At 39.5% G+C, this 16524-nt stretch overlaps 1 protein-coding gene across 1 annotated transcript in view; it reads right to left on the bottom strand.

Annotated features, from left to right (window-relative positions):
- LOC146857563 (tubby protein homolog) overlaps positions 1–16524 on the bottom strand; it is a 995297-nt gene that overhangs the window by 164601 nt on the left and 814172 nt on the right. Inside the window, exon 4 of the mRNA XM_085648119.1 lies at positions 7729–7891. Within this exon, the coding sequence (XP_085504245.1) occupies positions 7729–7891 (163 nt within the window). The remainder of the gene's footprint in view (positions 1–7728; positions 7892–16524) is intronic.

The raw sequence follows: 16524 nt of genomic DNA, 5'->3' as shown, positions 1-16524 counted from the left end.
CCGGACTGCTGCTATGAAGGACAGCTGCCCTGTTGTGCTGACCTGCTGCCTGCTCCTTTCATGCCTGGGTGAGAAGGACTGGCTCTACATCTCTTGAACCCAGAACCCAGAGTGACTCCAAGGGTTAGGTGGCTGGCCTTCTGATCTGAAGCCTCAGGGACACAACAGGCTTCCAACAAACTTGCATCTGCACCTGGACTCTGCCATCTGAAGTCTGGCCTGCCAAGTGATGCCACCCCAGTCCTGGACCCTAGGAAGTGAAGCCTCTGTAGATCCAGCGGAACCGACATATCTCCTCTGCTGTGCAGTGCAAACCAAAGCAGAACTGACACATCACCGCAGCTGTGTGGTTTGGACCCGTCGCAAAGACCCACATTGCCTTCGCAACCCCTTCATAACTGCCACAGCGTTACATATCCTCAGCGGAGGCCCATGCACTACTCATCGACGGTAGGCACAACGATGACACTGGACTTCGCATCTCAGCCTTTCAGCTCCGACGCATCACCGCGTCATCGTGTTGCAGTCTGTATTGTCACATCTCAGTACCAAAGCATCACTTTCTCTGAGCGATGTATCTCTGATGCGGATCTTCAAAACACTCTGGAAACCAGGATTTAAGGTACTCTGTTTAGCGGGTTTAACTGCATCCCTGTAGTTGGCCCATGCTCCATCGTGGTCGACTTGAACTTCTGACTTTGTCCGAGTCCGGCATGACCAGATATCCACAATTATCTCTTTGTGCTTTTTGGAGCTATTGTCACTAAAATCTCCGGTTCTACTGTTTGGATTATTGTCATTTTGGCATTGTTTTATTAAACTAAGTTCTATTTTTCTATCTTAGTTTGGGATTTTTTTGTGTGGTGTTTTCACTTTATTACTGTTTCAAGTATTGCACAAATACTTTACACATTGCTTCTAAGTTAAGCCTGATTGCTCTGTGCCAAACTACAAGAGGGTTGAGCACAAGTTAATTTAGGGATGGCACATACCTCACCCTGACATGGATTGTGGTTGCTGCCTGATCAGGGCTTACACACCAGTCACGCAACAACCCATTTTTTACAGCCCTTATGTTGCTTTGAATCTTAATGTTGTCACCAACGAGGGTGTAGTCAATATCAGAAGAATTACAAAAAGTGACCAGTACTAAACATAACATTTCCCTGAAGGAAAATTTAGGTAATGAGAGTAATCAATCCTAAATGTGCCAGGATGTATTTCAGAGATCATTCACCAATATGTTCAATAGATTGTATTTCAGTGGTAAAAGGAACACCCAAACAACGTTAGCCGCTCACCAAATGTCTTAAGACCTCTTCTCTTCCAAAGAATATTCAAACTCTTAATTTGTGCTAAATATTAGTTATGGCCTTGGGATGGGGAAGATGGATACTGTCATCAAAAAATGTCTCCGGATTTTGACCTACACCGTGGAATGTAACTCCTATCTTGTGTTCGTCTTGGTATGTCTATAGGCCTTTGCACTGAATGTGGTAAGTGAGATTCCTGAGGTTTGTCATCCCAGCCTCGGAGTGCCCTTCTTTGTAATTTGCCAGTTGTTATACTGTTTCTTTTCCTGCTTCTGTGTTGCTATTTCAGTGCCGGATCATTACCCTGTGTATGCATTCAGGTAGAGAACAAGGATTGGTTTGAAGAATCCTTTACTGCTCAAGAACAGATAGTGTTGTTGGGTAGTCATCATCCATTTTCCCTGTGTGTTTTCTTTGGGTGAGATGATGACAGAGTTTTTTCTGCTATCCTATCATTCTTTAATGGGCCCAAGCCGGGGGTGTAGCATTGGACCACTTTTTCAAAGCGTTTCTGAAGGTATATTTGTACTTTCACATCTAGGGCCTAATTATGAGTCAGATGGAGCAGTATACCTGGTTGGGATACTGCTCCACCTTGTTATGAGCCCCCAGTGTTTCCACACCAGGTTTACCTGGTTTGAGGAACACAATGCCTGCAAATCAGGGGGAGATCCAGCTAAAACCTTTCTTCTCGGTCCTTTCCCTACTCTCCCAGTTTAATCCTCCACCCAAGCCGCCCCAGTGAAGTCACTGCTCCCTATTTACCACCTACTCAGAGCAGGTGACAAATGGGATTGTTAAACTGTTCAGAATAGTGAACACCATGCATAAATCCACATGGTAACTCTGTGTCCACACACGTATTTCCCATTCCGAGTTGGTCTAACTCATAATATTTAGAGTTCCATCCCAAAATATCCACCGGTAACAACTCCACCCACTAGTAATCTCCACATTAAATTCCAAAGTGAAAATGGAAAAATGTAAGAGAGGCAACTCAGGAGTTCTCAGAACGGGTTCAACGAAGCTGCAGGGTTTACCCAAACAATGTGGTCCATGGCATTCATTGCAAATGCATACAAGAAAAAACTTTATTGTTTAGCAGTTCATGCTGTATGCTTATGATTGTGTCAAATTTCACCTATATCTTGAAGAGATCTACGAAAATAATCATATGCTTCATTTGAGTTTATAAGAGCTTTTATATCAAGTCAAGGGAATCATATTATATGCATTATTGCTGTAATAAAACTTCTTCATCAGAAACAACTAAATATCTTCAAATTAAACTTCTCTTGCATGGGTGGGTCACAGCTATTCATCACTACAATGGCTTAGAACTCATGTAAGTGTTGTTTATGGATTGTTGTGTACTGTACTTAATGTTTTGGTGAACATGTTTCCTGGAAACATTTTACAGGAATATATTTGTATTATTGTGGTTCCTATTATCTCAGCGTTTTATATAAATAACAATTGTGGTTCAGAAAGGAACCTGTTTCGATAATGAAATCTTTCATTTTTTTTTTCTGTTATTAGTAACCTGTACGTTTTCCGGCAGTCACATCGATTCTTACTATACGTCGGTTTCTTGCAGTCTGTGGAATTCAGGCAGCCACATTGTCCGGGTATGAACCAGAGTGTAGGCAAAGGCATAGCTAGCCCTTTTTTCTCTAACTGTAAGGGAGACACGTTAATTTTAGTTGTTTCTGTGATACATGCATGTGGTTTTCAGACAGTGGGGTAAAATTAGGTTGTTTTACAGCAAGAAATGATCCTGTTCTGTGATAATATGGCAGCTGCAAGCACGATCTGAGTGTTGCACTATGTAAAGTTCACCTTGAGGAGGGGGTGCAAAGGAGAGGGCCACAACTTGTGTAGAACTCCGTGTACCAGAGTCCTGGCAGCTCAAAAGCCGAATACACCACCACAGCGACAGGCCAGAGGAGACCGTAGATTCCTGCTGCATTTTACAACAATGAGTAAGGGGCAGAGGAGAGAGGCAGGACTTTCCCTACCAGAGGCTCCACCTCCCAAGAAGGCATGCCCACCAACATAACAGTACAAGGGAGGCTGTCACTCCCCTCTGTAGCCTCCTGGTGTCTGGGACATCATGAAGCAGAGGAAGTGGAGAGGGCCAGGAAAATAATGGCTAATTTTACAGCCAAAAATGCTTCTCTTACGTGATAATATGGTAGCTGGAAGTAGCATCTCAGTGAAGCACAAAGTGAAATGCATATCAGGGAGATAGGGCACAGGAGAGGACAAGGACTCACCATTGGACTCCACATTCAAGAATACCCAGTGACCCAGAAGCCAAATCCACCCTGTGAAATGTAAAAGAGAGCACTGATGGGACATCAAGAAGGGGACGCCGAGGAGAAGGCCAGTACTCACCGGTGAACTTCACTTACCAGAGTCCCCAGCAACAGGCAAAAGGAGACCATAGCTTTATGCTCTGTGGGACACTGACAATTGGGAGTAGAGGAGAAGACAAAAACTTGCCAGTGGACTCCAAGTACTAGAATTTGTGGTGGCCTTGAAACCACTTGAACACCCCAGAAAAAGGCATACCTTTGTGTTGTGCACAACACACCCTAGAAGTTCCTGTTCATAGGGTGGGCATTTTTGCAGCTGATATGGGGCCGGAAATGTTTGGGCTGGGTCCGACTTCTTGCCTCTCACCTCTTTCTCCCCAAAAGCCATGTAAAACACAAGGCCCCAAGAGCTGAACAACTGTAACGGGGTTAAAATGCATGTGGCAAGCATCTTCCTTCTAATACTTTCTGGAAAACAAAATGTTCCTTCGAGTAGGTACTACAAACAAGGCGCCCACTTGGCAGAGTTCATAGCCTTCACTGCAGCTGCAATGAAGGCATTACAAATCCCTGGCTAGCAAATAGTGCTCTCCAACTATTGAGGGTTGTAAGCTAGGGAAGTGGAGGCCATGGCATCTGCTAACTTGTTAGGCTACATGCCATGATCTAAATGCCAATCATAGTTCTAAGGGATCTCTATCGTGTGTGACTCTGAAGATGGACTAGGTGGTAAAAACAATGTTACTTACCAGTAATCTTCATTACAACACTGCATTTCGCCCCGATCCCCTAGATACATGTATTTTCAACATGGAGCATATTGGCTTGATAAGCTCAGAAAGAAGCAAGGGAGAAGGTCCATATTTACCTTTGTGTTATTTTTTGGTATTGTGTTTGGTGATTTCTTTAGAGATGTCAATAAATTCTAACACATTCCAGCCAATGCTGCAAAGTCCTTTAATGTTCTAAAAACAAACAACCATTTAACAGTATCTAAATACCTCTGCTCTAGCTGTTGAACAATTTTAGATACAAGTAAATCCCAGTAGTCACAGATCACTAAACTTTTTTCACTGGCACAATTACATTTCCTTGCTTTTAATTAATGATGCACACACACACACCCATTCACAACACTAACTTACAAATACCCATACAACCATACATTTATACATACACAAAACATACAAAACATAAAACTTACCTTAGCTGCTGCTCTCAAGGAGGGAAGCCTCAGAAGTACCAGGAGGGTTAAGACTGCAGCCTTCCCTCATTGGCTGACTTTAGGTCAGCCTATGTGGGAAGGCAGCAGTCCCTCATTCGTTATAGATTGGTATGGGGTCATTGAGAATACTCACCCCACCCCACTCTGTGACAAGGTGTCACTGATTGACAGACGGCCCTGGGCACTTGCGGGCTTTATACGGAAGTGCCCAGGTCTAATCAATCAGTGACACTCCCCCTCATAAATAGGACCCCTTAGGCACCCCCCAAAAAGGTAAGTATCCACATGTGTAGCACATACATGCCCTATGGGCATGTGTGTGCTACATAGCAAATTAAAAAAATGCATTTCTTTGCATTTTCCCATGCATGCACTAATTAATATCAACTTCAAGTTGATGGTAATTAGCATTTCCTAAATGCACAGTCGCATTTAGGAAATGCTACAAGCATCTCAAATAGGGAAACGCAAATTGCGATTCACTAAATGCATTCGCAATTTCAGTCAACGCAAAAAATTACGATTACCTATTTTGCGAATACAAAAAGGTTCAATCATCAGAAAAGGCATTTTTCCAGTTGCAAACTGGCTGATTCTGTGAATCGGCCTGTTTGCGACCAGTAAAATGTTTGATGCATGTGCCCCAAAGTTTTCTTTCATTTCGTTTCACTGGTAAATATCCTAAGCAACAGGTCAAAGTGGCATGAACTCCAGTTGCAACAAAGGAAATTGGGCATTCCACAAATGTATCTATACAGAATACATTTACTTTGTGCTTCATGTGTACTCATATACTTTGACATTCGTATTGATCATAAATGCATTTTTACGTAGACTATCTGAACTTTAGTTATGACCTTACTCATCTCTTTTTTAATTCCAGTCTTTTCAAATGCAAGGCTTCTATGTTTTATAAGTCATTGTTTGTTTATCCTTTCAAATAAACTACAACTGATAATCAGCATCTGCGTTTTTTACAAATGAAGTAGGCCTCGTATTTCCCATCAGACCACTTACTGCATAGTCTTTTCTGCATGTTTTCCAAGTTTGGTTAGATGTTATTTCTTCAAAAATATTGTGATAAGTGGCCATTCAACCTGTGTTTCGCATTATAGGTATAGTTTTTCAAGGGCCATTTCAATTAATCTCAGTAAGGCGACAGTGCCAATTCTTACAAAGCACCACAGAGCAATAATATGGACTTAGAAACATTTGTCTGTTTGTGAGACTAAGAATCACAAGTTTAAAATATTAGTTAATGCTCTTCGTTTCGTTACAAACATCTAGACAAATAAACAGGGACTTGGTTCATGTCGAGATGAGAAATGTACTCACTTTCGACTGATATGGTTTATAAACAAGTTCATTGTGTGAAGAATATCTCTGACTTATTTTGTACAGTTATTGAAAAGATTGTAAGGAAAAGCTTTATCATTCCAAAGATCTGAGCTTGATTTGTGTTTATTACATATACATTAAAAGTTGGTGATATGGGACATCAAAGACTGGTTTCGCATCTTCACCCAGGCTTTCAGGACTCTTGCTCATCTTCAAAGCTTTTTGCAGGGGACATTTTAGATGGCGATTATCTTCTTGCACGCTCCACTCCTCCTGGAATATTGACAGGTTTCCTGCCATCTTATTTTTGCAGATGCACCATATTTAAATTCATCGCTCACCTGTGCCACATAGAACTTTCAGACCATCTAAGGGTGTTTAGAGGTGCTTTACAAAAGCACTCACATAATATAAAAAATAGAATAAAATAATGTAAATAGTAAGACTTCTCGAATGTAAGGTTGAATCTAGTTTTGTATATAAATTCAAAAAGTTTTCAATCCATAGATTCCGTGCGGAGAAAATTCAGGGCTGTTGTGTAAATTATTTCAGATGACTACGCAAGCTCATACGTAGTTAAGTGCTATGTTTACAAAATCTAGGTGAACTTTGCTCCAAAGTTTGATAGATTTCTTGGTGTATAACTGTAATGCTGGATATCTTAGTAAGAAAAATAAAAATACACTTCCAATTGACTTCTTTTTTGTTACATGTGGCTTTCAAAGCTTCTTTCACATTAAACTAGTTATGTTGAATTTTGGGGGAGTGCTATGATTTGACAAGATAGCATGTGAATGTTTTTTTCCACATTGTTTCCATGAAAGAAAAATAGCAAGAAAAAGATCACAGCCCCATGAAAAGATAAAATGCTGCAAAAAATATTTTAGTCCAGTAGATTTTACAAGATGCCACACTCAGAAAAATGTTCATTGAACTCTATGTCACTTATTACTGTAATAAACATATTTCTAAGGTTTCACATATGTCATTTCGAAAACAATTGGCTATGTCTGGTGGCTGGTATTCATTAAGTGTGATGTATGGCATTTGAAAGTCTCTTCATGCTCATAATGATGTACATTTGTTATGCAGTCCAGTGGCAAATGTGTACATTATAGTTGTATTTTACCTGCAGCATTATGCTTATTATTTAGAATTCACAAGGAAAATTACAAAATTAAAAAGGAATTCACAGATCAACTTGGCCCCATATTTGTTTTATCATTATCAAGACATTTGTAGTACATGAGCACAAAGTAAATTCTGAATGCAATGCCATATTTCCCTTCTACATTTTGGGAACAAAATGAGTATGACAGAATCGGAGTTGAGCATACTTTTGTCCACTCTGTAACAAAAGTTAGATTAAGCCAAAGATGGCCTCTCTCTGGAGGAGCTGAACCTTCAAGATTACAGGCTGTCTCTGCATTCCTGTAGCTACATTTCATATTCATCTTTCTCGCCTATGACTCAGGATTAAGGTTGATAAGGGCACCATTGACAGTCATCTGTACAAGTAATCATGCACACATACCATGGTAAATGGTGCTGCTGTTGCTGTTGAGATAGGACTCAACCAAGGGTGCTTGCTCTTCGGAATGTTTCATTCTTCGGGCTCTTGCACGACTATCCACATTGGACTGAACCATGAGTGGCTCCTGGCGCTTCTTTTTCTGTTTTTGTTCTAGCAGTGCACGCTGGGAGAAACAGATATTCTTTATTACAATGAAAGCAAAGCTTTTAGCAAACGAGCTAGCAACCTCTATGAAACAGTAAGAGCTACATTACAATTCGTATAATGCTGACATTAACTACTGTTTGATGTATGCATTCCTTTTATTTATAAATTACATTTTTATTAGCTTACAATAACATGTATTTTATCTTTATAGCCTGCTGCTGGGGTCTATACTGGTTGTTAAAGACCCTGACAATAAGTTATAGGCCAGTCATTCTTAGCACTGAGCCACTTCAGTGCCTTTAATAGAGCTGCCAAAGATTTAATGTTCTAATAAACACATGATCCTACCCACGCTTTTCAAGAAGTCCTCACTACTATTGTTGAACAAGCAAGATCTCAAGGAACCATCACCGACAAAGACAAGAAATACCTTTTGTTACAACAATCGAGTAGTTCTACATTATACATGTTACCCAAAGTACATAAGCACCTGCAAAATCCACCATTCAGGCCAATTGTATCTACCATAAACACGATCCACGAACCAACTGGAAAATATATTGACGAGTATCTATAACCACTTGTTCAAAAGATGACAACCTACATACGCGATACTACCGATTTTCTCAATAAAATCAGTACCATCGAATTGGACAAAGAAGACTCAATCACATTATGTACCATTGATGTGTGCACATTATATACATCTATCCCACATTTGGAAGGAATAGAGGCAATTGAATCCTTTTTGGTCAATCATCCCATCAAAGAAAATTTGAAAGTGTTCTTACTTGGATTGCTACAATTCACCTTACAATACAGTTATTTCCGATGGAACAATGAATTCTTCCAACAACTATCTGGCACTTCAATGGGCAATTGCGCAGCACCTTGCTTCGCTAATCTTTATATGCATAAACTTGAATGTGATTACATCCTATTTAACCAGGAGTGGAGTGACAAGATTTTAAAATTTTTGAGATACATAGATGACATCTTTTTGATATGGAGGGGAGAAAACGCCGACCTCCAACAATTTCTCGAGTTCTTGAATACCATCAATGACAGAATTAAGTTCACTCACAACATCAACACCAATCAGATATCCTTTTTGGATGTACTTGTCATTAAACAAGGTAAAAAGTTGATAACGGATCTTTACAAAAAAGACACAGACAGAAATAATACTCTACATTGCAACCGTTGTCACCAGAACTCACTGAAAAAACATCTACCATACTCACAAATCTTAAGGATTAAACTAATTTCATCCAACAATGAATTTTTTGAAAAAACAAACAACTCCTGATTACTAAATTCAAAGAAAGAAAATACCCTACCTCAGTCATAACAAATGCAATTGAGGGAGCTGAGACTATCGAACGTACACAACTGTTGAAAAGTCATAAAAAACCAGACACCAGCAATAGACCTGTATTTGTGTCTAAATACTCAACGAAAAGCAGATTAAGAAAGCGATGCTAAAATATTGGCCTATGATCCAAAATGAAAGTGACTTTAACGGCATTTTAAACTCACAACCATTAGTTACATACCAACGCACAAAAAACCTGAAAGAACTTTTATCAAAACCTCCAAAACCAGAAACAACAATCTACAGAGGAACAGTTCCTAGTCTAAATTGTGGTCATTGCAACAACATAATCAAAGGCACCAGTATTCCACATCCCACAAAAGGAACACCTATTTGGTTACACACCACTGCTACATGCGATTATAAAAATCTGGCTTACCTATTGAAATGTCCCTGCGGACTAACATACGTGGGAAAGACCGAACGAAAAATCAAGGTGAAAATGACAGAGCACAAGAGCAACATCAGAACTAAATCTGAAAAATCACCTATTGCGGTACATTTCAATAACGAAAGACATAACATCAGTCAACTGAGATTTCTGGTACTAGAAGTCGTGAACATGATGCAAGGAGTTGACAACAAAAAAAAGGCTTTTACAAAAAGAATTAATTTGGATAAAAAAACTGGATTCTTGCCAGCCAAAAGGTCTTAATGACTGCCTAGAATACAGTTGTTTTTTGTGATCTATGTATCCGGGTGAATTACCATGTTTATTATGTCACTTTCACTGTTTGGTTTTATCTCAACTCCATGTATTTTTCACCTTCCTTTATCTGCTTTTAATTTTGCCACCACTTTCACTTTTTCACTCATTTTTTAACTGTCCTTGTCTCAGCTTATTCCATTTCACATACCATGAGGTTGTTTTACACTACCGGCATATATATTCTTTTTACCACCTACGTTCCATTTACTCGTGTTTGTTCACCATTCCAATATGGCGCTCACCAATACTCTTTACATAGAGTAGTCCGTTTTCTCTGTCTACCTACTCGCGATGCGTTTAGAAATCGGTGTTTTGTCACCGATTTTCACCACCCTTCTTCGCGGACCATACATCTTGAAGCTACGGCTTATTGACATAGGTAAGCGCTTTGTCTTTTGGTGCTTCCGTTTTTTGAGCGGTGTACTTTTTGCGTAGCACATCCCTCACTCTTTACTCTCATACCCATTTTTAGATGTTATGCAGTGTTGAACTTCAATCACTGTGTGTATTCGCGTTATTCCGCTTTATGTATTTATGTATTTATTAACCGCTGAGGGGCTCACATTTCCCGGATCTTTTCATCACGGGTTCAATCGTCTTACAGTTTCACGATGTCTCCTTCACGTCTCCCGTTTTTTTCCAGTTCACTCTTTCACCGCTGGTCACCGGCGCGCATCACTTTCTTTGCTTCTCACTTTCACCTTTCTTTTGTGAACTTCCTGCACTTTTTCACCCACACTGTCTCTATTACTTTTCTTGCTTCTGAAGTGTTGTTGACCATTCAGCTGCTCTCGTACTACATGGTTCTGACTCTACTTCTATGCATGTAATAATATGTTATTCAAGTTATTGTGAAGCATGGTACTGTTTCTAAGCTGTTCTTACCCGAAGGTCCTATGTCTAGAAATTGATTACAATTCATTTATGTATAGGATTACTATCCCCTGATGAAGAGTCTTCCGACTCAAAATGATTTGGGATTATCTAAGGGATAATATATGTAACTTGGACATTTAAGATGCATGTTGAACTCAAGATAATATTCACATATGAGAAGTATCATTATGATGAATTACATTGACTAATAAAGAAGATTCATTTTTGGAATTCAAAATAACATACAGATATTTGTGGATTTGATTCAATACTTTGTAGGTCTTCCTAGACCACTCGAGGAGTACAACAGAGGGACACTAAGTACCTTAACTTAGTGCTATATACACTAATAAAAAGAATGACATTCAATTATTACTATAATTAATTGCCCCCAGTGGAAAATGGCCGTCTCTGAAGTGTAACCCCCATTCTTTTTTATTTTTCTGATATTCTTTTTGTTGGTTCTAGGAGTCTGGGCACTTTACCACTGATGACCAGTGCTAAAATATTTGTGCTCTTTCCTCTATACATGGTATAATTGGTTTACACCTGTTTGACATATTTCATTTACTTGTAAAGTGGTATACGATATACCCAGGACCTGTATATTAAATGCTATAAGTGGGCCTGCGCTACTAATTGTGCCACCCACAGAAGTAGCCTTCCAAACCTGTCTCAGGCGTGCCACTGCAGTGCCTGTGTGTGCAGTTTACTGCCACTTCGATTTGTCTTTTAAAACTAGCACACCCTGAAACTCCACTTTTATTACACACAAGTCACCCCTTAAGTAGGGCCAAAGTAGTCTCAAGGGCAGAGTGCTATGTAAATAAAAGGTAGGACTTTCATGTTTGGCATGTCCTGGTAGTGACAAGCAACCTATTTTGTTTTACACTACTGAGAGGCCTACTCCATTCATGGGTTAGCATTAGGAAATTCTTAATACACTTTTAAGCTGTAATTCCTGTCAGAGAAGAGTAGCTTTTTTATGTTTCATATCTTTAGAATGGTAATAGTAAATCCTCTTCAGTGGTAAATTTGGATTTGACAGTACTATTTTAGCAATGGCACTTTTAGAAAGTGGACATTTCTCTGCTTTAAACTTTGCTCTGTGTGCCTGCAGCCTATCTCCAATACACGTGTGGACTGGGTGACAACTACACTTTATGCAATCTCTCTAGACTGCCACAAACACAGGAAGGTGAAATTCATCTGCATTCTGAGCACTCATTTGACTTTTGATGGGTCTTCCCAGGCAGGGAGGGGCTGACACTTATACTTCAATAGGTAGTGTCCTGCCACACAAAAAGCACTGATTCTCCCCCCACAGTTAACCTGGCAGACAGGGCTGGGTTGAAAGGGATACTTGTGCACTTCAGAGAGTTGCTTTTAAGTTACACCCTATATCAAAGGCACTTTTGGGCATAAGTACTGGGGCTCTGACCCTACCAAATCAGCACACAACTGGACCTGGGAAGAACTCTGCTCGAGTAAAGACTGCTGTGCTGTAAGGATTGCCACTTTGCCTTGACTGAGGAACTGCTTCTCTGCTTTGCTGAACTGCCCTGCTAATCTCTGCCCTGCTAAGGACAAGGACTGGGCCCAACTTACTTGATCCCAGAGTGACTCCAAGGGCTGCTTCTGTTTTCTGAAGTCTCAGGGACACAAACGACTTTCTGCAATCCTGCCAGACTCTACCATCTGTGAGTCCATGCCTGAGGTGCCCCCTACAGTCCTGGGCCTCAGAAGTGCATTCTGTAGCTGTTTTGCTACAGAACCCACGTATCGTCACAACTGCGCTGGCCGGAGCTCTATGCATCACCCTTTGACGACAGCAGTCCCACAGCCTGCATGGCCCGATGGCGATGCTTTGCATGGCTCATCAATGATGGAGTGCATTCTTCTCTATGGAGCACTACAACAACACGAGAACCCACTCCTTGAATCGAAACCGACGCATCATGGTCTCGACTTTGACACTTGCCCTATCAAAGGTACTTTTTCAGCGAGACGTGCATGAGCCTCAAAGCCAGCCTGCCCTCCATTGTGGTTGGACTGAACTTTGGATTTGTAATGGTCCCTCATGACCTCAAGTAACCTTGTAACTGCTAGTGACTTCTAAGCACTATTTTTACATGTATTCTTTCAAAATTCCCATCTCAACTTTTACTGATTGCATTTTTGTCGTTTTGGTGTTGTTATCCTCAGATAAATATTCTCTAATTTTCTAAATCTGCGCGGAGTCTTTTTGTGGTGTTTTCATCATATTATTGTGTGTGTGTGTGTGTGCGTGTGAGACTCATTTACTTTATACATTGCCTCTTAAGTTAAGCCTGCCTGCTCTGTGCCAAGATACCAAAGGGTGAGCACAGGTTAAAGTGTGTATCTAGCTTACCCTGACTAGGATTGTGGTCCCTACATGGACAGGGTGCAAACCTCTGCCAACTAGAGACCCAATTTCTAACATTGATGATCAGCAGAGACCCGATTTCTGGCACTCCCTTATATTTTCACGTACAGTTATTTGTTTAGCTTTAAAGATGCTTACTCTCTTGTGCCTAAATATCAATATCATATTTCTAATCTATTCTTAAAGTTTGAGGTAATCTTGGGTTTGCATGTTTTGAAATCCTTATACTTCTTCTAAGACAATTTTGAATTATTTGTGATAGCTTGTAACATCACAAATAGAAGAGACTGTAGTCAATTGTTCCCAAGAACCAATTACTCTCTAACATAAGCATCAACCCAGTAAGAAGTTGCTTTCAAAACGTTTCCAACTCATATGGTGCAATTATACTTCCAAATATCAAGCAAATTGTAATATTCTGTTGTTAATAAATAAAGACTTTTCATTTGTACTGGAGTCCACTATATTCTAAACAGTATTTTTTGCTGGCCAAGCATCAAATTAAGATTATTTTTTGTCTCCTAGAGTTGAGAGTAGAACTTTATCCATGCATTTTCTGATATATATTCTCTTCTTGGACTTCTGTCAATATACATAAACTCTAGCCCATAGACTGATTATCCTCATTTCAGACAGTACTTGGAAGAAATTTAAAATCTTACACATAGGGAAAAAGCTGTATTCTATGTTCAATGAGAGTGTGAAGCAGCTCCATGAAGACACAAAGCAGGCTTGAAACTGACTATTTGGCAAACAAAAAATCCTATGCTTATGTTTTCTGACTAATCAATTCTGTTATATCATTCTCTTATAGACCACCATTAAAACTGCCTTTCTTTGGAGATTCCTCTTTGCATGCCCAATTCTTCATGAGGTGAGACTATATAGGTTTCTCATGTTTATCAAAAATTATGCTCATGCAGCTCACCCTACGTGGACAGACAACAGTTTGTCTTGTTGTTTGGACACTAGCACAACATACTAAAGAGTGAAATGTGGACATTGAATGTATAGAACCTGGGAAAAAGAATAACTTTTCTTTCAAAAGAGATCAGTGTAGTATTGGAGTAGCCACAATAAAGATGTATGGAGACTGCAAGTAGAGCAATAAAGGAAGTGTATTTCCAAGTACAAATAACAAGTCTCATAACAAATTGAGACTGTACCTCTCTAAGCAACCAGAGATGGAGATGCCATAAAGGACTAAATAATCTCAATTTACATAATATTCTAACCAGTGACAACACAGTAAAGATACTAACCAAACGCATTACATCATCTCCCCCCCCCCATAAGCAAAAATTAAATTAAATATTAATCTAAAACCATTACAGGTAACTTGGAAACTCTTTTTACAAATGCTGGTTCCTGTAAGGAAGGGTAAGCGAAAATATTACATTTAACTGGAAGTGGAAACATAAGTATTAGAATTACCAATCTCATTTACCATATTGTATTGCATACTCTAAGTACGTTCAGTGTCCATTACCTTGGAGCTTTCAGCACAGGAAACATCTGGTTAGAGGAACATTGTGTAGGCATGCTTTCACTTTTGGGTCTGTCAGACTCATAAAAGATGAAATCTTCATCAAGGAAAACTTGTATTGTCTTGTTTATTTGCACTTGTGTATCAGAAATCGGTATAAGCCTACTTATTCCACCAACTCTTTCCATATACCAAGACAGCATTATTGGAAACACATTCAATTTAAAAAGGAGAAGTGCATCTGGAGCCCCCTTTTTTAACTATGACAGGTTTTTTAATGAGGACCCAGTTCCCTACACAAAAATTATTCTCAGTAGCATGTTTACAAGAATTATAATATTGTGTTTCTTTTTGCTGCTTCAACTGTACTCTCTCCTGCAAAGAAGGCACTCAATTAGGATGAGTCCAACCAAATTGGCAAAACTCTTGATCCGCATTTCCTCTGTCTTAATAATTCAAAGGAGTGGCACCTGTAGTAGATAATGTTTTGTAGAGTGATCAGCTTTAACATTGTCTTCCAAGAATTTTTTATATCAGTACCAGAGGAGAGAGCAGACTGAATACCTTCCTCAAGAAAGTGATTAGCCATCTCTACCTAACCATTGGCAGACAGACTATATAGTGTGACTTGAAGATGTTTAATATTGTGTTTGGAGAGAAAGATTTTTATTTCATTGGAGATTAAATGAATGTCATTGTCCATTACTATTTCTTTGGGAATTCCTTCTAAGGGAAAAACATCTTGAAGCAAAAGTAGAACGGATTGAGTGGAAGCTGATTCTATAAAAGAATAATAAATCCACTTTAAGTGTTAATTGAAAGGACTTATAAATTCTGAAGCAATCTTAAGCCATGGTTGGTCAGGCAATGGAACGAAATGATGAGGCTTTCCACTCTTCTAATGCTTATCAGAAACTATGCAGTAAAGACATCAATTAATAAAGGATGTAACATGACTATACATGGAAGGCTACCAATAGTGTTCTCTAAGTTTCTTGCATGTAGCTGTGATACCTTAGTGGCCTTCATATGCTATTTTGATAAACTGCTCTCTCAACATCATGGGAGTAATAAAACAACCACTCCTGACACACATACCATTTTCCCAAGACAGTTCAATAGAGAATTAGGCAAACGGTTTCAGGGAATCTGAAAGATTAGGAATAGTTGGCCATCCCTTTTTTAAATAATCCAAAACACTCAATAAAACATCTTGAGTCCTAACTTCTAGCCAATCCATTTTCATGGGAGCCCCATCAAGTTAAGTTATATCATCAATAGCTGCAACAAAACACTCATAATCTTATTTGAAGTCATCACAGACAGGTACTGCTAAAGGTGACAGTCAGCCTGAATATTTTTACCACTTTGAATATAGTGGATGGTGAAATCATACTCCTGCAACTTAGAAAGTAAATGGTCAAGGTGTGCACAGGCTTTGTCCAAACAGTTACTTTTCAATAAGAAGACCGCCAGGTATGTGGTCGGTGTACATTTCAAATGAGTTACCCCATAAGTAGGTTTTGACTTTCTGGACAGCCCAGACACATAGTTTGTTTCTTCCTCTTGCAGGCCCATGGAGGCAAAGGCTATGGTGATTTCTCTACCATTCACTTTTTGGTGCCAAACACAGCTCAAATGCTTTTCATGCTGGCCTCACCTGTGATGAACCATCTTTGTCCAGAAATGAAAGGGCTTAGAGAAGAGGTATTGACTATCATATCATTGATGCTGGCAAAAGCCTCCTCAGTTTCAGTGGTCCTAGCAAATTTAATAACTTTTATTAGTACATTTCT

This window comes from Triturus cristatus, chromosome 3_2, assembly GCF_964204655.1.
Source record: "Triturus cristatus chromosome 3_2, aTriCri1.1, whole genome shotgun sequence".
Lineage (NCBI taxonomy): Eukaryota > Metazoa > Chordata > Amphibia > Caudata > Salamandridae > Triturus > Triturus cristatus.
This window is presented reverse-complemented; position numbering and strand designations above follow the sequence as displayed.